The sequence below is a fragment of the Lonchura striata genome, chromosome 30, assembly GCF_046129695.1.
Source record: "Lonchura striata isolate bLonStr1 chromosome 30, bLonStr1.mat, whole genome shotgun sequence".
Classification (NCBI taxonomy): domain Eukaryota; kingdom Metazoa; phylum Chordata; class Aves; order Passeriformes; family Estrildidae; genus Lonchura; species Lonchura striata.
Window position 1 is genome coordinate 1,884,397 of NC_134632.1, and position 26,368 is coordinate 1,910,764.

Sequence of the window (26,368 nt, forward strand, 5' to 3'; positions counted from 1 at the left end):
TCCTGCTCCTGCCTCTTCTTCTTCTTCTTCTCCTGCCTCTCCTGCTCCTGCCTCTGCCTCTCCTGCTCCTGCCTCTTTTCCTGCCTCTGCTTTTCCTGCCTCTGCTTCTTCTTCTCCTGCCCCTGCTTCTCCTTCTCCTGCTCCTGCCTCTCCTGCTTCTTCTGCTTCTGCCTCTCCTTCTTTTCCTGCTCCTGCCTCTCCTGCTCCTCCTGCTCCGTGCTCCGCCTGTGAACGCGGCCGGGTTTGTGCCTCTCTGCCCCAGCCCGCTCTGTGCCCTCCCCAGCCGCACCGAGGTGCGCACACCAGGCGAGCGCGTTTGGATTTACTGCGAATCCATCACTGAGTGATGGGGAAACCGGCCTGGGATGAATGGAAGGTAACAAACACATGTCTGGAAGGATCGTCACCTGAACAGGGATTTATCAATGAGCTTGTGGTCTTAAACTTGAACACGAAAACTGCTTAACACAGTCCTTGGAGGGCATGGAAACGTATGGTTAAATAGATATGTTAAAACAATGCAAACGTCTCAGTTTGGATTTTTCTGAAGTGTAAAAGAAGGCATGTTAGTTATTTTTCTCTCAATGATTTTCCATAGGCATTAACCATAAAAGTAGACTTGGTTTTTGTTTGTACTGAAGACAAATCTGTCAGGCCATAAAGGACATTACAATAACTTAGCAGTGCTGCTGATCCTGTAAATAGGCCAAGTACCCTCTTTTTGTTTTGCTAAGTAGAAATGCCTCTTAATAGTAAACAGAATTATATTTTTCTGTGCTAAATAACATTTTTTAACAGTCCAGACATCTTGAGAAAGCTCTGGCTGATCTTAATAAAAGTGAATACTTTGTTTCTTTGGCATTTACCAGATACCATAAGGGCTGTTTTGTTCAAAAAATACCTATTTTCCAATTTTTTTCTACCTCTCCTGTGCTCTTCATCAACTAGGGAGCAGCAGTTCATGTTGCAGCTCTTCCTTGGAGAGCTTAGGAGACCATAGCTCGTCTGTCTGATACACAGTAGGGGCTGCACATATCACATTCTCACCACCAGAAAATATATGTAACTTAATTGTAACTAACCTCTTCTGCTCCAAAGAGTTTTAGAAATAGTCTTGTACAAAATTAGCTATACTTGGTTGTTTAAACCATAGGTATAAGGGATCTGGTTTTACAGAAGTAGAGCTGCTCCTGCATATGCTCTGGATTTTCTGTAAATTTCAAACTTGTTTTTGGAGAATTAAAATTTTCAAACTTTGCCTGTGAAGGTATTTCTTTATCACCAAATAATGCACATGATAATTGCAGTTCATACCTTGTGTAGAATCCGTGACACATATTCAAATTGCCATGGGTTGGTTGAGGTTGGAAGGGACCTCTGGAGCTCATCCAGTCCAAACTCCTGCTCCAGGGGGGCACCAGCAATTTCTCTTGGGCTTTCTCACAGGTTTTGCTGCAGATTAAATCAAATTAGGGTTTTTGGAACAGAGTCAGATTCTAGGAACAGTCGTGAAAACTGCAATCCTGAAAGCAGGGTTTTTCTAAGAATGTTTAATTTCATATTTGTATCCTCTGAATTCTGGTTCCTTTATTTACTATTTCAAGCAATGTATGAATGGAGTATCTGTAATTTCTTGGGAGCTACAGTCTCAGTGGAAATGAAGCAGTTGTTCATTTACATTAATTACAGGCATCCCTTTTCTTTATTCCTGGCTCTGCACTCTCACCTGTGCATGTTCAGCACACAGCTCAGCTCTCCTTCCACTCCCAGAGGGGGTTTTCACCTGTGAGGAAAAATAGGATGTTTTGAGTTTTGCTTTCCATTTGATGGCAGCACACTCCCCTTGTGGAGAACAGAGCAGCCAGCTTTGAAGCTGCAGTGATTCCTCAGTGCTCACAGAGACAGGTGTATTTCAAACTGGGTTTCAGCAGGGAAGGGGGTTATGCCATTCTTGTAGAGACATTAATGTAGAGAAGCATAATAAACACAGAACTGGACAACAGCAGGGAGGACACAGATCTACAGTGTCTAAACTAGTAATACATAGATGGAAAAATACTGTGCTAATTTGAAGGCTGTAAGTATGTGTCAAAATCTATTTTAAAAGTTCAGTACCAACAGTGTGTATGGCCTCTCTTTTAAACTGTGAAATATATCAAGTGAAATAGGTGAACTCTGAAATAAATCAGTATCAAATTCTGAAATATGTCAATATAACAAATCTCTGAGCATCTCTTCAGAAAATATCTGGGATTTGTGAGCAAAGGCTGATACATCCACACAGTTCTGTCTCCTTCTCCAAAGTAAATTCATGTTGGTTGTCAATACAAACATACAGCCTTTATGAATCCTTTCTGCCTGTCTCAGAGCACCAAATTAATTGAAGCAACTAATGATACACCTTCAGAATAAATCTTTGTGCACAGCAGTTTGCAAACCGAATAGGAAACAGTTTTATTTCTGTTGAGGCGTGAGCAGAGCAGTACATTTCACCCACATCCCACTGAAAGCTTTACAGGTTACAGAGCTTCTGTGGCTTAGTGCAGTAGTTTGTCCTGACCCTCTCACGGACACAGTCACTGTAGTCAGTGTTGCACTTGCCACACTTGCAGCTCACAGCCACGGGGTAGGAGTAGTAGGGGATGGTGTGGTGAGGGCAGCCCGGGATCAGCGCTGTCCGGTACAGCATCTCTTTGTAGGTGCACACGTTCTGGGACAGAGCACTCTTGAGAAGCAGCTTCTTGCCGTTGCTGTCCTACAAAGAGAAGAGAAATGTGGTGTTTCACTGAAGCACACGTGTGTCAGAAACATCCTGTGAGGTGCACAGACCAAAACTCATACCTGAGCCCAGCTCTGGTACTACTGAGTTCAGAGCTCTAATTGTGACTGGGGCTCCTCCCCACACAGGCACATTCCCTTGTTTTTATGGTTTAACTAATCCACATGGCTCAGAGTGTTCCCTGTGCTTTGTGATCTCTTCTGGCTCCCTGCTGCCCAAGCTGGAACTCAAAATGCTGCGTGGAACAGTGAAGTTGTGTGGAGTGGTGTGGCTGCTGCAGAGCTGTTCCCACAGCCAGCTGAGATAGCAGCAGTGGGAGCAGAAGTTACGGAAGTTATTTACATTAATTTAGAGTGACCCAATAAAATCTGCCCCTCACCTGTTCCAACTGCCCACAGAGGCTCTGCAGTGGCAGCAGCAGTCAGGTCTCTGTTGTGCCACTGGTGTTATCAACTCCATAGTCCCAGAGGCTTGGCATTTTTCACCCACACCTTTGCAAAAAGCTAACTTAAAAGCAAGGTGATGGTGCAGTTTATCTGCCTGTGATAAACTCTTTTACAGTTTGCTCATTTGCACACTATTTTCTGTGAGAAGAGAGCCTTGGTTTGCAGGGGTGGCTGTTACAGAAACATCTGTACCTCGTACCCGAGTCATGCAGAATCCAGCGCAGATGGTGGTGTTGATGGCCAGGCAATAGGCACACTCCCGTTTCTCCACATGGATTGTGTACTCAGAAGGAGCACAGAGTGACGCTGTTTGTCCGAAAATCAGCCCAAAGAGGAGAGACAGCACAAAGAAGGGACTCATGCTGGATGGGGGAGAAGAAACAAACAGAGCAAGGCACAGGTAAAATGGGATGTACCTTCCAGCCATGTCCTCAGCATGTGACAGGAGCAGCCAGGACAGCCACAGACCTGGAGTAATCTTAACGTTTCTACCTACAGCCTGACAATTTCTTTCCAGTCTCAGTCCTTATTGAAATAATACTGACCATTAAACAGAGAACAAGGGCAAAGAGGCCATTAACAGCACAGAACAAGTTCACTTTCCCCCGCTAAAGTGTATTACATGGATTTTCTCACTTGTGAGTGATAAAATCCTGGCATAGAACAAACAAGAGGAGCTGAAAGATATGAAAGTGTGACACATAATATAACATGAGCTCTAGCATTAAGCAGAGATAATAAAATAATCTCACCACTTTAAAACAATTTTCTAAAGAAAGCATCTTATAAAATGTTAAAGAGACAAAAAGACAAGGCTGTGCATATCAGGCATAAAACTGGATTTTTCAATTTCCAGTGGCTTGGGGGCATGATGAGATGGGAACACGGCCAAGAACTAAACAAAAAATTCAAGCAAATTACAATAAAGAATATCAGCAAAGAGTTCCACTTAATGAATCCTGCTTTATCTGTCTGTTGTGCTGACCTCATTTCTCAGACCTGCAGGGGGATCCCGAGAACAAAGCCTTGATTAGCTCCAAGACAATTTCAGGAACTACTCTAGAGCCTCTAAATGATAAACTTTAAATGACAGTGTATACCAACATCTGGACATCACCCTCTAGTCTCTTCCAGCTGCCAGTTTCCCATAGCAAAGCCATCCATTTCACAGGCTGGTTTACCCTGTAGCTGCAACAGCACCAGTCTGGAAAGACCAACCTCTTGTCAGCAGAATTCTTCCCTATTACAGGAACCTGATTCTGCCTTGAGCTGGGAGAGGCAGTGACCCAGCACAAGCTCTGTGTGTGCTTTATACTCTCCTGGCTGATCTTACTGTTTACGTAATTGCATCTGAACTGCTGCTTTCTTATCACAAAGTCATCTATTGAAAATTCATACTGAACCACAAAGCAAATGCGATAGGAACAAACATGTCCATAATATCCTAACCTGGAAATTGGAGCTGGAAATCTAATTATATTAACAGTCATTCCCTCCTCAGGCTTTTAAACTAGCCAGTGCTTTTAAAAAGTTGTTATTATTGATTAATTTAATTGGTCCATAGGACAGCAAGACCATGGCAGGAAGGCTGGCATGGATATGGAGTCCTCCAGAATCACAGCTGCTGAATTTTACACCTGTGTTTTGCTAAGGTTTAACGAGATCTGGTTCACTCTGCTTGCTCCTTGCCAGGCACAGCTGTGAGATGCTGGCACAGGGTGCCCAGGGAACCTGTGGCTGTCCCAGCCCTGGAAGTGCTCCAGGTTGGAGCAGTCTGGGATCGTGAAGGTGTCCCTGCCCATGGCAGGGGATGGGATGAGCTTTAAGGTTCCTTCCAACGTAAACCATTCTGGTGTTCTCTAAGTCTGTGCAGTGCCCATGAAGCAACAAATCTGAAATCAAACCCATGGCACTGCAGCCTGGCACAGACTGATTGACCTGCTCAAGCAAAGCACATTCAGAAACTGTCTGGCCTGGAACCTTCTCAGCAAACATTGAAGCAACAAGCAATTCACTGAATACTGATTGATAGGGAAAAAACTTTCAAAACCACTCCTCACAGCACAGTAAGAAACAAAATATTGCATCAATACCAATGAAACAATGTCCTCAGATGGGGGAAAACACATTTGGGGGAGCAAGAGGGAGAAGTGGTCTACAAAACCACTGTTCTGTGTCAGCCCCTCCTTGCAGCTCTGGGAACAGGCCATCACCTAACTCCTGTTTGTAATCTGATCTGATGGATGTCATCTGATCAGATGGTCTTATGCAGGTCAACCACATTCCTGATTTACATAGCCATGAGAAGCATGGAAAACATGAGTTTGAGGTGGTAAACGTGGTTACTTTGAGCTGTTGGAGGAGTGATCCAGTTGGTGTTCAGCTAATTCCTGTACAACAGGGTCACCTTTTCCTGTGGTTTCAGACTGCTGCACATAAGTCTTTGTCCTGTACTGATTTTTCAAGCATTTTTAGGATAACATAGTGGAGGTTTTGTTCAATTAAGACCAGCCAAATGCTTTCTGTTTTCATGGAGTCTTTAATTCTGGGTTAATTTCTACCATATAATTTCTCAGGAATGAAATATAATTTAATTCTATTTAAACCTCTTTCTGGCTTAGGGACATCAGAGTATTAATTGTACTCTTTATTTTTGTCCATCTCACTTAGCAACAGCAGAGTAACGCTCACTTTGCTACTACTCCAGTATGTTATTAACTCTGTATTTTTCTGATATATTTGGAATACAAACATTCAGGTTTACTCCGTATACACAACACAATCCCACACAGATAATGTAAATGTGTATATATACACTGTACACACACACACACTACATACGTGTGTATGGGCTTGGTCATTTGAAGCTTTAACCACAGAAAAGAATGTTTGTTCTTGGGAAATACAGGCACTATTTCAAAGGACACAAAGAACCTGAAAAAATTCATAAAACTAAAACCTGGAGAAGACAAAAAATGATCACAGTAAGAATTAAAAACCAGCATTCTTAAAGGAAAAATATGACATGTAAGCCTTGCATGCACAGCTGATTCTTTCCTCTAAAGATTCACAGCTTTAGGCAGTTGGAGCTGCATTTGTGCACCCTGGAGACCACCCGAGCCAGGTTTAAATGTCTCAACATCCTTTGTAAGAACATAGGCAGAGAGCAGGTCAGAGTGTGAGGACATGTACTCTTTGCTGCCTCAAAGTGCCAATTTCTCTGAGCTGAGAAAACTGGGTGTCAGGAGGAGGGGGAGATTAGGGTAAAAAAAAGGTTTAAGAATTTGCCTTAATAAGATTTAGTGAGATGTCTGCAAACATCAGCAGCAAATTGTAACAAGGCTTGAAAGTCATAATAAAGATGAAAAAGAGAGTGCAGCAATAAAAAACTATAGCAACAAAAATAGAGGAAAACTAACAACAATATCTGTCTGAGGTGAGAAAATGCAGAAAACTTGCACAGGAACCTGAAGAGTAGGAAATAGACTTCTGGAGGCCAGAGGCCAACAATAAAGTCAGGGAACATTACAAGATGAAGACAAGCTGTTGATGCAGAGTAAGTGCAAAGGCTTCAGCAAGTACTTGTGCTTTTGAAAACATAGTGACTGAACAACCACACACAGATCTGCAACAAAAATTATTGAATAAATAATATAAGGAATAAAATATTTTAAACTCTACATTATTAGCTAGTTAATGCTCATTACAAGAAGTCTGGAATACTGAGGAAATTTCAAAACATTAAAAGAAAGTGCTAATATAATGGCAATATTTAAGGAAAAAGTGTTGACCCAGGTAACTCTCCACCAGCCAGGTAAAATAACAGAAAATTGAGACAGGATTTGAGCAATAAAGAATTAACGGATGAAAATGTAATTACTGATGTTACATAAAATAGGTCATGCCACACAAACCCAATTTCATTGTTTGCAGTGATTACAAATTTGGTTGTTAAAGCAATTGCACAGATGCAATGTCTTTGGTTCCATCTGTGCAGAGCCCCCCTGTCAGGAAGGTTTGGAGCTGTCATCCCAGTGTGGGGATACTGGGTGCTGGCAATTATCAACCACTGGAGCCGTTGGTTTAATCTCAGAGGTGCCTTTATGCACTGCAAGGTTTTTACCCAACCTCTGAACACTCTGCAGTGCATTGGGGAAATACCTGACCAGGTATTAAGAGTGAAAATCCATTTGTCTGGAAGGGCAATAAATGACTCTGAGTGGAGCTTGGGGCCAGTGTGAGAGCTGCTTATCAGCTCAGCCCCATGCTGATATGGTCACAGAACCTCCTGGCTGCTGCCCTTCCCTTGCTGGCACTGTTATCCTGCCCATCAAAAGGGTGATATTGATGTATCTTCAGTCATTTACACAAACTGCCAAGCTGGCAGAAAACCTCCTGGGTTGTCCTTATGGCTGTGACCATGGATCATTCATTACTGAGCTCTCTGATGGGAGTGAGATCCCATGAGCTACAGGGAGAAGCAAGACAAAAGACTGTGCAGGACAACAAAGTCCAGTGTCACAATTTGTGAGTGCCTGAGTCTTCTTCCATACAGTTTCCTAAAATCCATCATCCAGAGTCTGATACTTATGGATCTGTTTCTTTGGTTGCCCTCCTGCTGACCTGCAGAGACTCAGTGATAGAAATTTTTAATGTGCTTTTATAGCCCAGCTTTGCAGCCCTGTTCTGGAACAGCCAGTTAGACTGTTAATTATTTATCTTTAACCTTTCTGTTAACCAAACCAATCCCTGACATCAGTGATTTTACTCCTTCATTAAGTGAATGATGGTGTGCTGATGTTCTACAGGAAGTGCTTCAAGTGATATGTTTAAATAGAATTTAGTAATTATAAAAACCTTGGGTTCATTCCCCAGGAGTCTCCGTAATGGGCTACAGAAATTCAGTGCATACCAGAAGCTCATATGTAACAGTAATTTAATAGGATTCTCTGTCACTGACCAATGCCTAAAATAAAAGGAGGAACAGTCAGAAGTTATCAGACATTATTCCTGCTCACTCTGCCCCTTGTAGTGGTACAACACAAAGAAAACTTACAGAGCAGGCCCACTCTTATTTCCATGAAATATGCAGCTGTAGATAGTAAAATAAAAACATGTCCACACTTGCAAACAACCAATAATTGGAAGCTCTGCTGATGAAAAACAGACAAAAGCAATCATATTCTGAAAGATGAGTATTCTGGTAGAGGAATTATTTCCAACTCCATCCAGTTCCAGCCCTCCACTGATAAAAGGAAATAAGATCCTGATATGCTGCCATAGAAACAAGTGTTTTTGCCAGGTTTTGCATTTAAACAGTCTGTGGCTGCTGAATTTTCAAAGCTATTCTGCCTATTCCAGTCTCTGTAACAGCCTGAAACACAGCTCTCATCTCTCAAATTTATAGATTCACAGGCTGCTCTTCTCTTTCTTTCCTAGGATTAGCAGCAGCATTTCCTTCCAACCACAGATTAAAACAGCAAATCTCTTTGTTGCATATCATATGCCAGCAATCTCCATTTATGGTCTGAAAATGCTTCATAATCCAATTTGCTGTTTGCTTCAGATGATAGAGCCCTTTGGATTTGGTTTCATTTCTTTGGAAAGTGCTAGATATTTCTGTTAGTCTGAGATACACAATCACTGTGCTGAGGGCAAAGCAGAACAAAAAAAAAAAACAAAACCAAAAAACAAACAAACAACAAATTGGCACCAAAGACAATCCAGAGCCTTTGCAGTAGTGTCAAGGATGAAAGGTACCAACCCAGCATCATAAAAATGCTAAAGGTAAAACTCTGCCCCAGGTGTGACAGAAGAGAAGAGGTAAATGCTCAATATTTATCTTTACAGAACTGAATTTTCAATTCACCTTTATATTTTAAAAAAATAGGATATTTACTTTAAAAAGCTACTAAAATATAGTATTACATATATTTATCAATTTTAACAAAGATCAAACATATTTGTATTATAGTTATAAATATTTTAGTATAAATTGCTTAAAATATTGAAAATCAGGTTCTGAAAAGTATATTTGTATTATATGCTATAAATATTTTTAGTATAAATTGCTTAAAATGTTGAAAAGCAGGTTCTGAAAAGTATATTTCCTCAGTGGAACCTAACTATACGTGTTTAAAACTCAAGTAATGTGTTTTCCTCTTGTAATCTTCAAAAGTTCTCACTGGTTGAGTTGTCCTAAAAACTACCCTTCCAGTCCTGATCCCACATCATTTGTCTGTTCCAGACAAAAATAAGGCCTACAATGCCCCAAAATTCTGCTGCTGACTAGTAACAGAGTAAAATTGTCATGATCCTGTTTTCTATACCTCTATAAGCAATTATATTTTACTGTAGCAAAGTGAACTCTTACTTTTTGATTCTATTAAGTCAGCAAACTGATTTTGTGAGTCCTGCAGCTGAGCCTTGATGTCTTCTCCTATTAAATCATCTTTTTCATCACTCTTTATGGTTAGAGCTGAAATCAAACAGAATAAGAATAACATGATAATAAAGGAAAAAGGACAGATTCTACTTTCATTTGTCCCTGTGTCTAATAAGCAGAATTCAAGTTAAATAAAGTGGCTGGTCTTAGCCAAATATTGATCAAGTCTTGGGAAAGTTCTCCAAAATCAAAACACAAATTCCAACAGAATTAACAGCAGAATTGAAGAGCATTTATGTTTGCTGGACTTCTCTGTGAAGTGACCACAGAAATCTCAAAGTAATGCTTCTAAAAGAGAGAAAAACCCATAATATGTGTCACAGGAATGCACAAACTTCCTGGGCCTGAGGATTAACAATGTAGTGACCTTTACAATAAAACAGTTAAACATACCTGTTCATGCCAGCACTGTTGTCAGCACAAAAAATGCTTCATAAAAATAAATTTGGATTACTTACTCATCTTCCAGTTTTAAAGTGAGTTTTTCATGTTCAAACTAATTTCAAAGTGAACAAATAGGGAACTACATCGTTATTGAAAAATATTCTAGGAATACACTTTTGTTTCTCAAATCTTGCATGGAAAAGTATTTTTGTTCATCAGAAGACAGAAGTCTGTTTTATCTGGTATTCCATGCTGAGTCATCTTTTGCAGGAAAGGAAGAATAAAAATCAATAATTTACCAGCAACCAAAACACTTGCAGTTTCTTCATCCAAACATTCACACAGGACAGGTGCACACCCCTGCTCGGAATAATCATTTTCTCAATGCAAAAATCAATATGCAACATTCTTTAGTATTTAATTGTATTAGTAATATTGTCATGCTAAATTGAGAAGCATTTTCTCTTTGCTTCATCTGTTCAGTGTATATTGTACTATCCTGTCCTGCAGTTCTTGAATGTCTTTATGCTGTGCTTCAATAACCTTTCTATTTTCTTGCACTTTCTTTCTGGTTTAGTTCTGATTCCACAGCCAATTTCCACTGCTTGATCTTTTCAGTCTCTTTGTAGAGTTTCGAGTACAATTCATTCATTATTTCTACACTCGATTAAAACAAGTTCCACAATTTAATCTCAAATGCTGTTTAGTTCATAATGTTATAAATACCTGTTTATCTCTTCAAAACATCACAAGAGTAAATTCTTTTCCACAGAGGATGGAACATGATTAGGAACATGATTTGTACACGATTAAAAACCAAAGTTTGACTCTTGGTGCAGCTGCTGTGTTTGAAGGAACAGACATTGCGGGACAAGGAGGAGACAAACACAAGAGGAAAATCCCCCAGTGCCTTCAGCCATGGCCAGAGAGAAGTGAAATCCGAAATCAGCAGGGCTGGGACAGGCTCTGGTTCAGGTGTGATGTCCCCACTCCCCCTGGGCTTGGCTGCACCACACGAACGCTGCAGTCCTGGCTGGACTTCAGGAGCTGCCAGGACTAACGTTTAGTCCTCAGGGATATGAAAATCAGGAGGAGAATGGCAAGAAATCAGTTCCTTTTTGTAGCAGCAAACAGCATTTTGTATCTGGGAAACACAGAAGTGCTGAAAAGAATGAGCTTTGCTGAGTTGTAGTGAAGCAGTTGGTGAAGACAATGTGAGAAGAATTAAATTCTGGAGAAACCACTCCACTAAATGTGTTGTTTATAGATAATGCCAGACAGTGCAACTGGGATAATCTATTTCATTTTTCCAAAGAATACTTCGGCTTCAATCCTTCTACCTTTCAACAGACTATTCAAAACCAATTTCACAAAGATATTTAAGTGCCTAAATCTTATTCTGATTAAAACTTACAGTTCTCCCAGGCACTTTAAAAGAAAAACAAAACAAACAAACAAAACCAAACCACAAACAAACAAAAACCCAAATAAATAGAAACAAAAGAAAAAATAATCAAAACAAAAAAAAAAGAAACCAACTACAAACTTGGAATCACCATAATTTTTAAAGTTTTGTCTCTAGGCATGTTCTTTGAATCACAAATGTCTCCTCTAAGTAATTCAGCTGTAAACAGGAAACAGAGAATTATTATTCTCCTTTGCCTTCTTATTTAGCCTTGAAATATCCACTGAATAATACTTGAGGAACTGTTTGTGAACAAATTAAGAGGCCCTAAGAATTTAGATTAAGCAGAGTTGATGCATAGCTGACTTCTTCTACTTAAGAGCTGTTTTACTTGCTGTGAAATAGTATCTGAACTATGAAGTGATTTTGATTAACATATTTTTTTAAAAAACTAACAGTGAAACCGTATTTAACATTTACAGCTACTAAACTGTTAGAACACTCATTAATATTAAAACCCGACAATATTTTAAAATGTTAAAGAATGTGCAAGGTAAAATATATTTTCGTTTTACCTGAATCAGTGATTTTGCACAGTACAGGGACTGAATGGCAAATTAAAATCATCACCTGGGCATTTGTTAAACTCCTGCACAAACGTAAAAGTTAGTTTCCTATGGGTAGATTTGTAGAGGATTATAAAATCCAGAATTAAAAAAAACTACAGCTAACATGAAATTACATTTTTTAATTCATAAATCAACTGCCTTCAATATTTGAAATTACCAAAATTGGTAATGGCTTTGGAACTTGCTTGCTTTGTATTTCACAGTGGCTTTTCAAACCACTGGTGTTTTGTAGTTTACTTTTTAGGCTGTGACCAGAGTGGAAGGTTCTGATGAGGAGAATTCATCAGCTGCTGTCTGTCTGTGCACAGGTGCATGATAAAGGATTCAAGAAGCAAAAATATTTCTTTAAAGTCCAGTAGTTGATATTTATTTTTTTCTTTACCCCCATGGGTAATTTTAAACACCACATCTGACTATGTTTTAGTATGAAAATGCCATTTTACAAGGTTTTCAAGTCACAAAAAAATAGGATAAATAATGTAACTCATCTCCTGTCAGAATATCTCATTTGAATCTAAATATATTCTTTAAGGAACCTCAACATGAAACAATAATTTGTTTAATTCACATAACTCAGTGTGGTGACAGAACGTTTTCACTGCACATTTGGTCTGGTGTAAGCAGGACTTCAAAGCCAGTGCAAGCATCCCACTGCTCACTGCTGGATCACCCACATCAAACATGGATTTAGCATCGGTGATGTGCAGTTACAACAAAGCGCAGATGATCGAAAAGATGATTTCCTTCAGTCTTGATAGAGAATAACAGCAGAAGTCTTTGAAATTAAAGATGTTCCTTCCAGCACCAATCTTGGCAGTCTGCAGAGAAAATACTTCAGCAAATTTCACACATAGAACCACAGAATGGGTTGGGTTGGAAGGGACCTTGAAGCTCATCCAGTGCCACCCCCCTGCCATGGGCAGGGACACTTTTTGCTATCCCAGCTTGCTCTAAGTCTGGTCCAACCTGGCCGTGAACAGGCTGAGATGTGTGTGCTTGGCTCAGGACTGTGCCAGGGGCTCCCATCAGTGCCCCCATGTCCCTGTGGGTGTCCCCGGCCCATTGTGGCCAGGCTGGGGGTGGTCAGTGGCCCCTCTGACCTGGCACAGCCTCGCTGACCGAGCGCTCACCAGCTTTGGCCGCGGGCCCTGCCCGGCGCTCGGGCGCGGCTGCACGAGCCGTTTGATCGGGCTTTTCTTGGTGGGCCTAGGGAAAATAGTGACACTGACACTCGGCACCGACATCGCCACTGGTACCGATACTAGGACCGAATGACACCGGCACCAACACTGATAGCAACACCAACACTGGTACTGACACTGACACTGACACCAGCAGCGACAACCAGCACCGGCACTGGCACCGACATCAGCACCAGCGCTGACAGCGGCACTGAGCATGGCACCCAAACCGATACCGGCACCAGCACTGGCACCGACATCAGCACCAGCGCTGACAGCGGCACTGAGCATGGCACCCAAACCGATACCGGCACCAGCACTGGCACCGACATCAGCACCAGCGCTGACAGCAGCGCTGAGCATGGCACCCAAACTGATACCAGCACCAGCACCAGCACTGGCACCGACATCAGCACCAGCGCTGACAGCGGCACTGAGCATGGCACCCAAACTGATACCAGCACCAGCACCAGCACTGGCACCGACATCAGCACCAGCGCTGACAGCGGCACTGAGCATGGCACCCAAACTGATACCAGCACCAGCACTGGCACCGACATCAGCACCTGCACTGACAGCAGCGCTGAGCATAACACCCAAGCCAATACTGGCACCAGCACCGGTACTGATATCAGCATCAGCACTGACAACAGTGCTGAGCATGGCACCCAAACCGATACCGGCACCAGCACTGGCGCTGGCACCGACATCGACACTTGTACCAACAGCGGCATCTTGTACCGCCACCACCTACACCGGCAGCAACGCCAGCACCGACATCGACACCAGCACTAACAGCGGCACTAAGCGTGGCACCCAAACCGATGCCAGCACCGGCACTGGTACCGACACCAACACTTGTACCGACAGCGACATCGCCACCACCACCCGCACCGGCAGCGACAGCGGCACCGGCACCTCAGGGCGGCCGCTGAGGGAGGGCGAAAAGGGCGGGAAACGACGGCGCGCGCCCGAGGCGGGAAGGGGCGCGCGGGCCGGCGGCCTTGGCGCCGCCTAGTGGAGGTCCCAGAGGTCGCGCAGCGGCGCGGCCAGGCGCGGGTCCCGCGCGCGCAGCGCCCCCGCGTGGGCGTGGCGGAGCGAGCGCAGCTCCGTGAGGCGCCCCAGCAGCCGCGCGAAGCGCTGCGGGTCCCGCGGGTGCTGCAGCTTCGAGTGCTTGTACAGGATCCCCAGCAGCGGCTCCTGCAGCTCCTCCACGTGGCGCTTGTCCCTCAGCAGCGGGCGGTCTGCGGGAGAGCGGCGGCACGGAGAGAGCGGTGAGCGGGATGCTCGGGGCGCCGCCGCCCCGCAGGGTCCGGTCGGCGCCGCCGCCCCTGAGGGGACAAGTGAGAGCTCACCCGGGGCGAGTGACAGCTTGTTGTCACCTTCCCAACTTACCTGAAAAGAACACTGTTGTTGCTACGAGCAGAGCGTATTCGGTCTCGGTCACTTTGAGTTCCCCCATGGTTCTGTAGAAGTAGAACAGGGCGGTGATGAACTCCTCAGTTATGCCTGGGAAATGGAAAAAACCCGACATTTTTTGCTTAAACAACAACAACAACAACAACAACAACAACAACAACAACACCCCCAACAAATGTGCAGAATAACGAGGATGTTATTTCAGCGCAGAAAGAGTTGCAAATGCTCTTTGCCCGAAGGGTGCAGGTGACCCTCCCTGATTCATGGGGTCACCGTGCCCGGCTCTGGGCCCCCCGGGACAAGGGACACGGAGCTCCTGCTGCAGGTCCAGCCGAGGCTGGGGAGCTCCTCAGGGGGCTGGGGCAGCTCTTTTGGAGGAAATGGGGAACGGTTGGACTCTGTGATCCTAGAGGCCTTTTCCAAGATAAGTGATTCCATGATTCTGTGAAAGGCTGAGGGAGCTGGGCTGTCGGCTCCAGAGGATTCCCAGCTGAGAGGGGCCCTCAGGCCTGGGTGTCCCTGTCTGCAGGGACCAGCAATGGCACCATGCAGGAACTGATGCTCAGGAAGTTCCACATGACAAAAAACTTTCCTGTGAGGGAACAGATTGCCCAGAAAGGGTGTGGAGTCTCTCTAATTGGAGGTATTCCAGACCCATCTGGAGATGAGCTGGTGCCATGTGCTCTGGGATGACCCTGCTGGAGCAGGGAGGTGGCTCCAGGTGACCCACTGTGATCCCTTCCAACCTCACTCATTCCATGATTCTGTGATTCTGTGAATCTTTTTGGGGCTGTTCCATTGCATGAAATAGTTAACTAACTTTGTGAAAACAATGTTAATTGCTAAAATAATAACAAAAGTTGCATGGCAGTTGTACCATGGAGCTTTGAATTTATATATTACTCAAAAGATATAAGCAAGCATGAAGACACCTCTTCTGCCATGAGGATGTCATGCCACTGTGTAATACCTGAGTAGGTAATGCCAGAGAAGCTCAAAGGAGAGGGAGAGGAAAAGGAAAGGGAGAGGGAGACAAGGAGCTGGAACAGTGGCCATAAGGACAATGTAGCTCAGTGTAAGAAAAATAGGGCCAGTAAAGAAAAAAATTCACAGTGTTTACATTCTGAGACCTCCATTACCTGTGGTAGTAGTAGAAGTTGGTCTCTCTTTATTATGACACATTTCCATGGAATAAATATTGTTTTTATCAAGGTTTTGAACATGACAACATGTCCCGTGATCAGAAAGTCTTACATGACCTGGAACAAGGCAGATGACAGTTCCCAGTCAAGATTAAAGTGATCTTAAATATTTGTCTGTATCATTGCTGAAAATGTGTGACTTTTTTTCCAGACCCACAGAGGTAAAAAATCCTTTTTGGCATCTGGATCCAAGTTCTTTGCTTGTGTTTTTATTGATCAAGGTCTCTTGTGTTAAATGTGACACAATGCATAATATGTAATTACTATAACTGATATCATCCCCTCACCCCACAATGATGCAAGTCAGCTATTTCAGACCTACTTTCACTGTTTGATGGCTGGCACTCGCTCATTCTTTGGTTGTAAATTTGGGCTGATCTCAAGAACATCGCCTCCACTGTGGACCCTTTCAGCAGAGCAATCTGGTCCTCACTGGCTAAACTCTCAAACCCTGCAGAGAAAGGTGCATGTTCAGGATCAGGGAAGGCTGGGGCTGCCTTTAAGCCCCCAACATCATGTGAAAAAGATTATTAAAAAAAAAAAAATAATATCTTTACTGGAAAGAGGGAGCCATAGTTAAATGATGCATGTACCAAAGACTTGGGATCTTTCTTGCTAGTTTGCAGGTTAGTCAATTAAAAAGAAAAAAAAAAAAAAAGAGGGAGCAGTTTTCAGTGTTAAAAGATTCACAGGAAGACAGAAGTAAAAAATCTGGGACTAAGCAAGGGGTTATGAAAACATTTTTCCTAATATCTGATAAATATAGGCCTAACACCTGATAAATTTGCTGCATTGTTTAGTGACTGTGGATAGTCCATTAATTGTTACATTAGTTTCTTTTTAGAAATTGCGTTCCTCTTTTGACAAGCTCATTGTCTGCACTTGTAATTCAAGAGCAAAGGAACTCTGGTGATTTTTTTCTTAAAACTGATCAAAGCAGGATATGTAACACAAGAAAACAGACAGCTCACCCCTTCCTTCAGCTCTGCCCCACAGAGATGCTAAATTACATCAAATACCTGCTTTAGATATGGTGATTGACCTTTGTCAGAGTTTTACAAAGAAAAGTTATCACCCTCCCTGTCAAATGTTACTTTGTCAACTTTACACTGAAACTGAGTGAATTTAATTGCATGTTCCCTCGTTCTTTATGAAAGAAAAATATGAATAAGAACACCTGGTTGGTCCCTTCTGTGCTGCCTTTTCCTTTGAAGAAACATCTGTTTTTTCCTTTGGTGACTATGATAAATTGTAGACTCAGATTGGATTTCAGAGAATGTGGGGAGATAGTAATTCCTTCAAGGTTGTATTTTGAAGTCCACGTGCTTCCAGAAAATGTCTCTACTCCATGTCAGAAATGGAGAAGAAATCTAATCATAGCAAAGTTTTGAACTGAAAGCTTCTAGGTTGTCCTCATGACACATAAATGGCAAGTTAGAAGTACAAATAATCAGTTTAAAGCCTTTTCTTAAAGTCTGTATTTTTCTCTGGTTCATGCCATCAGTTTGATTTGGTTCCTCTAATGTTCCCCAAAGGAAGGAACTCACCTGGGAGTCTTTTTGTGAAATCCACCAACACCTGGACATGGACAACGGCTGTCTCAGACAGGTGGAGGAAACTTTCCTCAGGACTTGCAGTTTCCTGTAGCTGCAAAGGAGTATTTACACATTGGATATAGCCAAGATAGAGTACAACAGTGACTCAGCAATGCAGGCTGGGTGTGCTGGATACCTACAAACTTCCTGGCTTCCTCAAGAGGAATTGTGTATTTTTGGTGTGCTGCTACGATGTGGTCAAGAAGCTGATGTTCTCCTGGAGTAAGTTCCATCTTCTCTGGGACCTGCTAAAAAAATAAACCAATCGAGTCACAATGACTTGGACTAAGAGTAAGTGATAAAAAGAGATATTTTAAATAGAAAAATATCCCACTTTTCCAGATCTTGTTGTAGATGATACTTGCTTACTATTCAGTCCCTCATCTTCCAGCTTTATATTGCAAAGGAAACTGCTCTTCTGCTTGAAATTCTTCCTGAGTCGTTTTGACTTGCACTGGACTTCAGTCAGCAAACCTGTGAGGTGTGAAGTGGCCATCAGTGCTTGCATTTTCAATTAATTGCAGTCTGAAGTCATCACTTTTTTTAGAGATAACTCCAGTCTTGCATCACAGAAGCTGTCACCTATAATGAGCTATGTGTCCTAGAGAATGTGGCTGTGTGTTACTTATCAGGTGAGCTGATGTTCAGTAGCCACCAAAGGCCTGAGGGTCTGCAGGGATCTTTGTCCTTGTGGCTTTATGACACACAGGTATCAGAATTTTTTATCAAAGCCCATTGTGTCATTTTTATTTACATTTTTTCCTTCAAACTGTCAAGCTCATCTGATTTGCTCTCTGCTATCCAGACAAAACTTAGGATATTTAGCTTATCTTGTTAGTACTTCCTTTTTTTTCCTTGTACTGTCTTTGACCAACAGCTCTTTTAAGGTGAGGGGGTACTTCCCAAGCATTGCTGGCTTCTGCACACCAAGATGCTACAGGTGCCACCATCCCCAAAGTTAAATTTTCCTACAGCCAAACAAAGCTTAGAGCAGCATCATCGGGGAGGGACTGACTTTGGAGAAGGTTTTATCTGTGGTGACTAGAGAAGAATTGAGCAGGAAGGAGCACTCACATTCTGCCAGCATTCCCACAGCTCTGCACTTCTTGAGGCGGCACTCCTGGCACTTCCTCCTCATGTACATGTCCATCTCGCAGTGCCCCCCGCTCTTGCAGCGGTACACGGCGTTCTTGGTGATGCTGCGCCGGAAGAAGCCTGGGAACGAGGACCAGGTCATGGCTGGGGCAACCGAAGGAACTTTATCTCACACAGGTATTTAAAAGGGTTTGAATCGTTGGGTTTTTCAAATGGAAACTTCACCTTGATTTTAAATCTGATTTTTAAAAATATAGTTATGTCTGGTTCTTTCTGACTGGTATTAATCAACATTTTCCGTACATAGAATCATAGAATATGCTGATTTGGAAGGGACAAAGATCACCAAGTCCATCCCCTGAGCCTGCACAGACAGCCCCAAAACCCAGCCTGTGCATCACTGAGAGCAGTGCTCAAATGCTCCTGGAGGGGCTGTGCCCATTCCCTGGGGAGCCTGGGCAGTGCCAGCACCCTCTGGGGGAAGAACTTTTCCTGATATCCAACCTAAATCTCCTGGTACAGCTCCAGCCCTTCCCTCAAGTCCTGTGCCTGGTCATAGGGAGCAGAGATCAGAGCTGCCCCTCATGAGACAGCTCCCATAGCAACAAGTTAAAATATGATTAGCAAGTAATTTCTACTTGCTTTTATTCACAAGTGAAATTAATAACATTGAAATAAATTTTTAAGAAATGTTCATGCGAAAACCAGCACCTGCTTAAGCTGACACTATTTTAGTGAGTCATCAATGCAAAAATGAGATGCTTGAAGTGCTCGTATTAAATACAGACTGTGAAAATATTTTTTCAAAGAATGCTACAAAAATGTGAATTTGGAGAAAGAGGGTTAGATAGGGGGTTCATTAGATAAATTAAAAGCCACTGCGGTAACACCAGCTCTAACCCCAGCCCAATCTGTCTGGGAGGTGGCACCGAGGCCCCGTGTCCCCGCTCACCTTTGCAGCCCTCGCAGGTCAGGGCATTGTAGTGGTACCCCGAGGCCTTGTCCCCACACACCACGCACAGCTCCTCCTGCCCCTTCAGCCTCACCGAGTGGTTTAACCTGGGCCTCTTGAGCCCCTGGTACCCCCCGTCCTCGCCGTGGGGAGCCAGGAAGGGGCCCTTGCTGAGCTCGCAGCTGCTGCCCACGCAGGGCCCATCATACGGCGGCTCCAGGCTGTAGGAGCCGTACGGGGCCGGGCCGGGCTGGGGCGGCAGGGCTGGCACTGGCACTGCTGAGTACTGGCAGTACGGGGCAGCCTGGAAATCCGTGTCCTGCAGCTGGTAGTTGATGTGCTCCGGTAAAACATCTGTTCCGGGGGAGATCGAAAGTGGAGTGAAAACCTGGAGAACATCTCAACATCAGCTGCTCCAAGGTTTAAAAATAGATTTAGTAGCATAAATAATAGAGGAACGTGCTTTCAGAGGTGCAATCTGACACATTCTATTTAAATTTAAACCTGTAATGTTCATAAGTTAAATCTGAAATGTAGCAAAAATGGCTCAGTAGCAGTTTGGGCAATGTCATGCGTGTGACACTGCATAGTGTTAGTAATTAATTGAATATCACTTGCCAACTGATGGCACAGTTGCCTTCAGATCTTACACTTAAGGGTTGTTTTTATTAACTGTCAACACTACAGTCAAATACCTTCCACAAGTGAATTTCTTAATGAATAAAGTGTTTGTTACTGATACATATCGGAGACATCGTTTTGAAAACGTTGCACAAAGGTCTGTGAAAAATTGTGTAGAAATCAGAGAGTACTAAAAAATACTGTGACAGGGGTCTTAAAGTTGGACTTCAGAGGACTAAAAAGTAGAGACTTGTTTTATTTAGTATTTTGCCACACATTTCTTTACAGTTATGAGATTTTAGTTTAGTAAAATGTAGGTACAGAATTACAAAGAGAGATTCTTCCTGCCTTTCTGTCTGTTGAATTTCAATTTTATCCAGCCTCCCTTAAATACACACAGCTATACCAAAGAAAGCCTGTGCAACATGCATCATGTTTCATTCTTCCTTTGGGATTATTAAAAAATCTCTATAAAACAAATTGGAAAGATTTTTTTAAAACTGTTTTTTTTCCCCTTTAGTGGGCTTTGGGTTCTGCCTTTAGTCTTCCAGAATCAAATTAGTTATTGTAATTATAGTTACATAAGATATAGGACAGGCGTTATCTATTTATAATGTATCTGGAATAGTGCAATAAAACCTGTGTCTTCTCCATGCAGGTCAAAGGGAGACAGAACTGGGGATGTTTATAGGGAATGCTCAGTCAGAATAATCCCGTTGTGCTCAAAAGCCTGTATGAGCACACAGTAATAGATTTCCATACACTTTCAGTAGGAGCTTGGTAAGAGCTTTCAAGTGCATTAAAGATAAATTAAAATTAATAATAATAAAAAAAAACATCCCCCTGGAGTTCATTTTGCTGCATTTCCAGAGTACAAAACTTGCTTTACTCACCGTAGTACTGAATGGGCTCGGGAAGGCCGTACCCATCAGGGACGGTGACAAACGTGTTGGCCATGCTCTGCTCCCAGCTGCACTGCTTCATCCACTCTGCTGTGAGACCAGCCTCTAAAAAGCAACCTGGGAAAGGGGAAAGGAAGAGAAACACCCAGTGGGAAAGAATTGCTGGGAAGGTTATACACAGAGCCAGAAAACTCCAGGATATGGCAGAGTTTTCAGATCATAAGAAAATCAGATGTCTGTGTGAAGTCACACAACACCCTCAATGAGACTACAAAATGTTTGAGTGTCCTGATATTACAGATTCAGGGTAAAATTCTTTCCTAAGTTTCCAAGCTATAGTTAGAAATGTTTTGCTCTGAGTTTTACACAAAACCGTGTGGGGGAATTGGACTGGTAAATTCTTTAATTCAGAGAAGGTTAAAAGGAGCTTAACAGATAGAAAAAAACTTGCTTCGGGTTGGAATTGGATCATTTGCTCTGGTGTATATGTGAGGCTGTCCTGTTTGTGCACAAAGATGGGCTTTTACTGTGTTTATTTCATTCACTTTTTATGCAGAGTTGAAGCAAGGAAAATGGCATGGAAAGGCCAGCATGGAATATCTGTTCTTCATCATGTAAGTACTCATTTATGCATTAAAACTCAACTTTGCCCAGCTTAAGCACTGCCTGAATTATACCTACTGTGTTCCTTTAACGGTGTAAAGTTTTCAGTGAAGACCAAAATATTGATTTCCTACAGGATGTGCTGCCTCTAAAGAGCTTTCCACTGTTCCTTGGTCATTGAAGGAGCTGGGCTCCTGGCTGGATTCACTGACATTCCCAATAACAAAGTGCACTGAGAGCTCACAGTGACATGGTGAGAAGAGCTGTTGTGCATGGAGTTCAAAACTTAACTCATTTTTCAATTATTTGGCTTATAAATTCAAATTTAGAGACGTTATGAAGAAGTGTGCTTTAAAAACTCTTAAACGAGTTTTAGAGAAAAAAAAAAGTCTGTATGGACAGTGGCATGAGCTGGGTTTGAGTTTACACACCTACAGCAAACCTCTGGTGTTGCTCAGAATTGAGAGCTAACAGAGTAGCCATCAGAGGAGTAAGTAGGAATCTTTTCCTTGCCCCCTTGTCCCTCTGCATGAGTGGGATGTGGCCACAGGTTAAATCTTTGCTCAGTCTGATGCCCACTGAGCAAGGGCTGTAAGAGACAATTTGCCCATGAACCACTCACAGGCTTTCCCTGAGCAGACAGAAAGGATAGAAAAGATGAAAAAGGCATGGAAGGATTTGGAAAATACAGCAAATCCAACTCCTTCAACAGAATTCTCTGCAGAATTTACAGCAAGTTTGGTTTAAAGATTCTCCCTGAAGGAAGGGGTTTGTGCTGTACCTGTACCTTGCTGCAGCTGAGACAATGAATGAATCACCCCAGGGAATCTGAAGTCCTGAGTGGTAAAACACAGATCCCTTCCCCCAAAGGGCACAGAGCTTTGGGGCTGACCACTTTCACTTCGTGTTGTCAGCAGAAGGTGAAAGGATGCAGTGAGGCTGGAATGCTGGGGGTTTGTTATCTCTCCTAGTAAATATTTGTTTGAGAGCAAAATAAGTCACTGAATCATGAGGTCTTATCAGTTAGATCAATTTGGCCTGGGCAAAGTCTACATTTTTTTCCCAAAAATGTGTGTTTGCTGAAGAAATGTGTTTCTGAATTCCTGTGGTTTCTTCAAATAAAAGTCATAATTGAATAGTAGATTAAAAAATTACACTGATCCAGTCTAATAAAAGCAGTATATTGGGAGTATGAAGTACCAAATGTAAGGTGGTCAAGTGCTTAAACATTCTAAAACTTGGAAGCAGATTTTCCTTAGGCAAAGTTTCCTCAGCTTAGTATTGTATGAGAAAGGATTCAGCCCTTCTTACTAATTTTTGTGGCTAATAACAGTAACCAGTTGCACCTACAAAATTTCCAGCTTAGGCTGGACTTCATAAACTGAAATCTTAAATTAAGAGAATTAAGAGGATGTTAGAACAGTGGGAATAATAAATCTAATGGTTATCTGAGGAATGCTCTAGTGTCTTAGAATGAGACATGCATAAACATTGTTTCATTTTCTGACATTTGAGAATTTAGTGTTGACAAGCTTGTTCTTCTGATCAAACAAAGCATTGGGATTTTTAAAGCAAAAAAGCCAAAAAAAAAAAAAAAAAAAAAAAAAGAGAGAATAAGATATGTAGGGAAGGAACTTCATTTCCTAGGCCAGGGAGGTTTTGATTATTTATGAGTGACTGTGAGAGTTGTGTTTTCCAACCTTTGCCTCCCCCCTGGTGAGTGAGGCAGCAGCAGGGAGGTCTCCTCCAAACTGCTGCAGTCCCTGGGGTTCCATGAACCATGTGCTGCTCTCCCCAAGCTCTGTGGCCATCCCAAACCCCTCACACCTCATGGAACTTCCCCAGCCCTCACAGACACTCATTAACCTTAGCCAGGCAAGGGAATTCTGCACGTGCCCAGCATGGTGAAGCTCCTGACACAAGGTACCAGACATGCCCAGGTGTAATGTCCAAAGCAGTGACTGGAACAAAGCTGAAATAAGAATGGAGCAACAGGTTTGGATGTTTGGGGCAGTTGAAGCAGTGCCATTCCCAAAACAAAATGTTTTGTGTCCCTTTTTCTCTTTTCTGTATATTCCAAATATAACTTGTGCATGAGTGCTTTAAAAGGAAGCAAAAATCTTAATACATTCAGAGAGAGGATGCATAAAGGTCTTTAGCCTAAAAAGCAGAAACAACTGGGAACAAAAGATGAATTTTAAATTACTTATTTTGTAGCATCCCAAGCAGTAACAGTCTTAGGGTGGGAGCCTTGAGCCCTCAGTCACAGAGACTGAGCTGACAGAAAATGTCATCTGTGTAAAGCACATGCTGTTCCTGCTTCTCCTTCTACTGCTGGGCATTTTCACTTGTGAAGTCCTGAGCAGGTGAGGGGAATGGTGTTTTTTGGAAAAGGTGACCTATGCTCAAGGTAGCTTAAGCACGTTTGAAATTGTGCTTTTACAGGCTTAGTTTTGCCAGTGCTCATCTTCTGAACTACAAATGTTCAGTATAAACCACAACATGTTGGTTCAAGGGCTTGGTAATTTAGTTATTAGTCCCAACTGAAAGGCTTGACAACTTATCAAAAATGGGATCCACTAAAGAAAAAAAAAAAGCCATTGATTGATAGAAGTAAAGTAGAACTATAAATAGAATGTACACGTTCAGACTAGAATCTGAACTGTACATCTATTTATTTCTATTTATGGTGAAAGATGTGGGGTTTATCATTTTTATTGCTATAAAACCCCATATCATAAAGCAACATATCATCAACTTATCAAATTTATTGGGATACAAAACATCCTTCATGTAGCAAAGCTACAGGGAGCCCTTTCAGAGGCTGGGACTGACAGTGCTTTAGCTGCTATCGTAAATATTTTGACAGTTGAGTCATGGGGAAATTTCTTGTTTACAGGGAATTTTAGGAATTCGAGCTGAAGGTCTTCACCATCTATTTGGTACACCTTGGGCCACGTTAGTGGTCACGTAGTGGAACTCAGAGTATGTTTCAGGCTCAGTTTTAATCACTGTACTTTGCTTGCAGCTGGAAGGCAAAGCTTGTTTTTTTATTTTGTGAAAATTTAAGCCAAAAACTGAAAAAAAATGTAACTGAGCATAGTCAGTGCCAAGTAGGTGTGATGCCAGCTAATCTATTTAATTTCACTCAAGCAATTAAGTAATCACTGCTTAATTAAAGAATGATTTTGCAGGGGAAATTGTAGGATCACTTGATTGATCCTGTATGCAGCTTACATGCATTATTAAAGGTTTTTCGGCTCTTCCTGGTTTTAATGTGCCAAGAAGCTCCCAAAAGCTCCTTTTTGAAGAAATGCCACTTTTCTTCTTATTAAATGTGCTCCTTCCTGGTTATTATATTCCATATAATAAACATAATAGGAACTGGCTTATTTTACCAATAGACTACATTGCAATAATCTTGACATTTTCCTTTGGAATTGTTATTCCATGAATAATTATTTCAAAAGCATAATTTTTATACATTCTAATGTAAGAGGTTAGAGGTTGCTTGAAGCTCACAGTTTTCTGGGTACTTTGGGAAGGGAAAAAAATGATTGAATTTAAAAGTTGCTTTTCTTCAATCTGTGTGTCAAATGAAGTACTGTTGGAACAAACCCTTGGCAGTAGTAAATACCAGATTTAAAAGTGCACATTTGCTGTTTTCATTTAGTCAGATGTTTAAAAATAAAGAAAAAAGGAAGTAAAGAAGAAAAAAGCCTGGAATATTTTCACATGGCAAACTGAATTATAGCTTGAGCAGCAGTTTCTAACCTCAGAGCATGCAGAGAAGGGAATGAAATACTCACGGTGCTTGCAGGGAGCTCCTCTCCCGTGCCGGTCCCAGCTCTGCTCCAGCTGCAGCCCAGCAGGCCTTTCCCTATTTATCAGTTTGTGTGCACAGCCCGGGCTCCAGACACTCGGCAGAGCCACGCCGCGGCTCCGAGACACCAACTTCCCACACAGCTCCTCTGGGGTCGGAGCAAGGGCAGCTGCGAGCCCACATAAATCACAGCAGAACTGGGTCATCAGGGACAGAGGCCATGGGGACCCTCACGTCACTGCTTCCCAGAGTCCTCCCTGCCCAGCACGAAGATCCTGCTTTCTTGCTAGAATTCAAAATTCTCCCATTTTGGTTGCTTCACATTGACATGTCGGGGTGGTGATGGAAAATGTTCAATTCCCAATGGGGGAAAATATTGCAGTAGGACTATTTGGAGATTTTCGCATGACATAATAATTTAATTTGGAAAGGCTAGATCAGGCCAAGACCTCCAAACACCAAACACTTACCTTGTCCTCCATGTTCTGATTCAGACACCCCTGTGGCACACACCAGGCTCACACTCAGTTCATTGACAACCTCAGTGAACTTAACTTCACATTGCCATTAACTCAGCAAAATTTCCTTCTTAACCCCCTGAGTACTTCCATTATTAGTAACTTCTAATAAATTAATATTGCAATGTGATGTTTTCATTGTTTCCTAGGTAGATGTGACCTTTAGGATAGGGAATTTTCTTGTTAGGTATCATGCTGTTCCAGTGCTCCCAGCAAATCTCCTCACTCCAGGAGGAGCTCACCTGCCTTCTGTGTAAGATCAGTTCTCCATTCACCTCAGGAAAAACTGCTTCTGTTGGATACTGCATGGAATTAGATGGGAAAAGGAAAATGCAATTTCCTGTTGGGTAACTTACAGCAAAATCACTT

The 26,368-nt window shown here is 42.4% G+C and overlaps 2 protein-coding genes across 2 annotated transcripts; both read right to left on the bottom strand.

The window, feature by feature from the left end:
- Positions 1 to 2,489: 2,489 nt before the first annotated feature.
- TSHB (thyroid stimulating hormone subunit beta) lies at positions 2,490 to 3,615 on the bottom strand. Its single transcript, XM_021535328.3, has 2 exons — positions 3,425 to 3,615; positions 2,490 to 2,755 (listed from the first exon to the last, which is right to left on the bottom strand). The coding sequence occupies exons 1-2, from the start codon at positions 3,584 to 3,586 to the stop codon at positions 2,513 to 2,515; spliced, it is 405 nt and encodes a 134-aa protein (XP_021391003.2). The 5' UTR covers positions 3,587 to 3,615; the 3' UTR covers positions 2,490 to 2,512.
- A 10,668-nt stretch (positions 3,616 to 14,283) lies between these two features.
- Positions 14,284 to 25,493, bottom strand: LOC110473085 (bile acid receptor). The gene is made up of 11 exons (XM_031506960.2): positions 25,468 to 25,493; positions 21,047 to 21,172; positions 19,533 to 19,886; positions 18,560 to 18,700; positions 17,820 to 17,959; positions 17,626 to 17,730; positions 17,438 to 17,537; positions 16,213 to 16,341; positions 15,828 to 15,947; positions 14,665 to 14,778; positions 14,284 to 14,513 (listed from the first exon to the last, which is right to left on the bottom strand). The coding sequence occupies exons 2-11, from the start codon at positions 21,135 to 21,137 to the stop codon at positions 14,284 to 14,286; spliced, it is 1,524 nt and encodes a 507-aa protein (XP_031362820.2). The 5' UTR covers positions 21,138 to 21,172; positions 25,468 to 25,493.
- Between the last annotated feature and the right edge of the window lie 875 nt (positions 25,494 to 26,368).

Bases quoted from the DNA above. Each gene is read 5' to 3' on its own strand.
- TSHB (XM_021535328.3), bottom strand. From the start codon at position 3,586: ATGAGTCCCTTCTTTGTGCTGTCTCTCCTCTTTGGGCTGATTTTCGGA. The intron at 2,756-3,424 runs GTACGAGGTACA...TTCTCTTTGTAG, and splicing joins CTGGATTCTGCATGACTCGG to GACAGCAACGGCAAGAAGCT.
- LOC110473085 (XM_031506960.2), bottom strand. From the start codon at position 21,137: ATGAAGCAGTGCAGCTGGGAGCAGAGCATGGCCAACACGTTTGTCACC. The intron at 19,887-21,046 runs GTGAGTAAAGCA...CCCCCGGAACAG, and splicing joins CGAGCCCATTCAGTACTACG to ATGTTTTACCGGAGCACATC. The intron at 17,731-17,819 runs GTGGGATATTTT...TTTTTTTAGCAG, and splicing joins CTACAACAAGATCTGGAAAA to GTCCCAGAGAAGATGGAACT.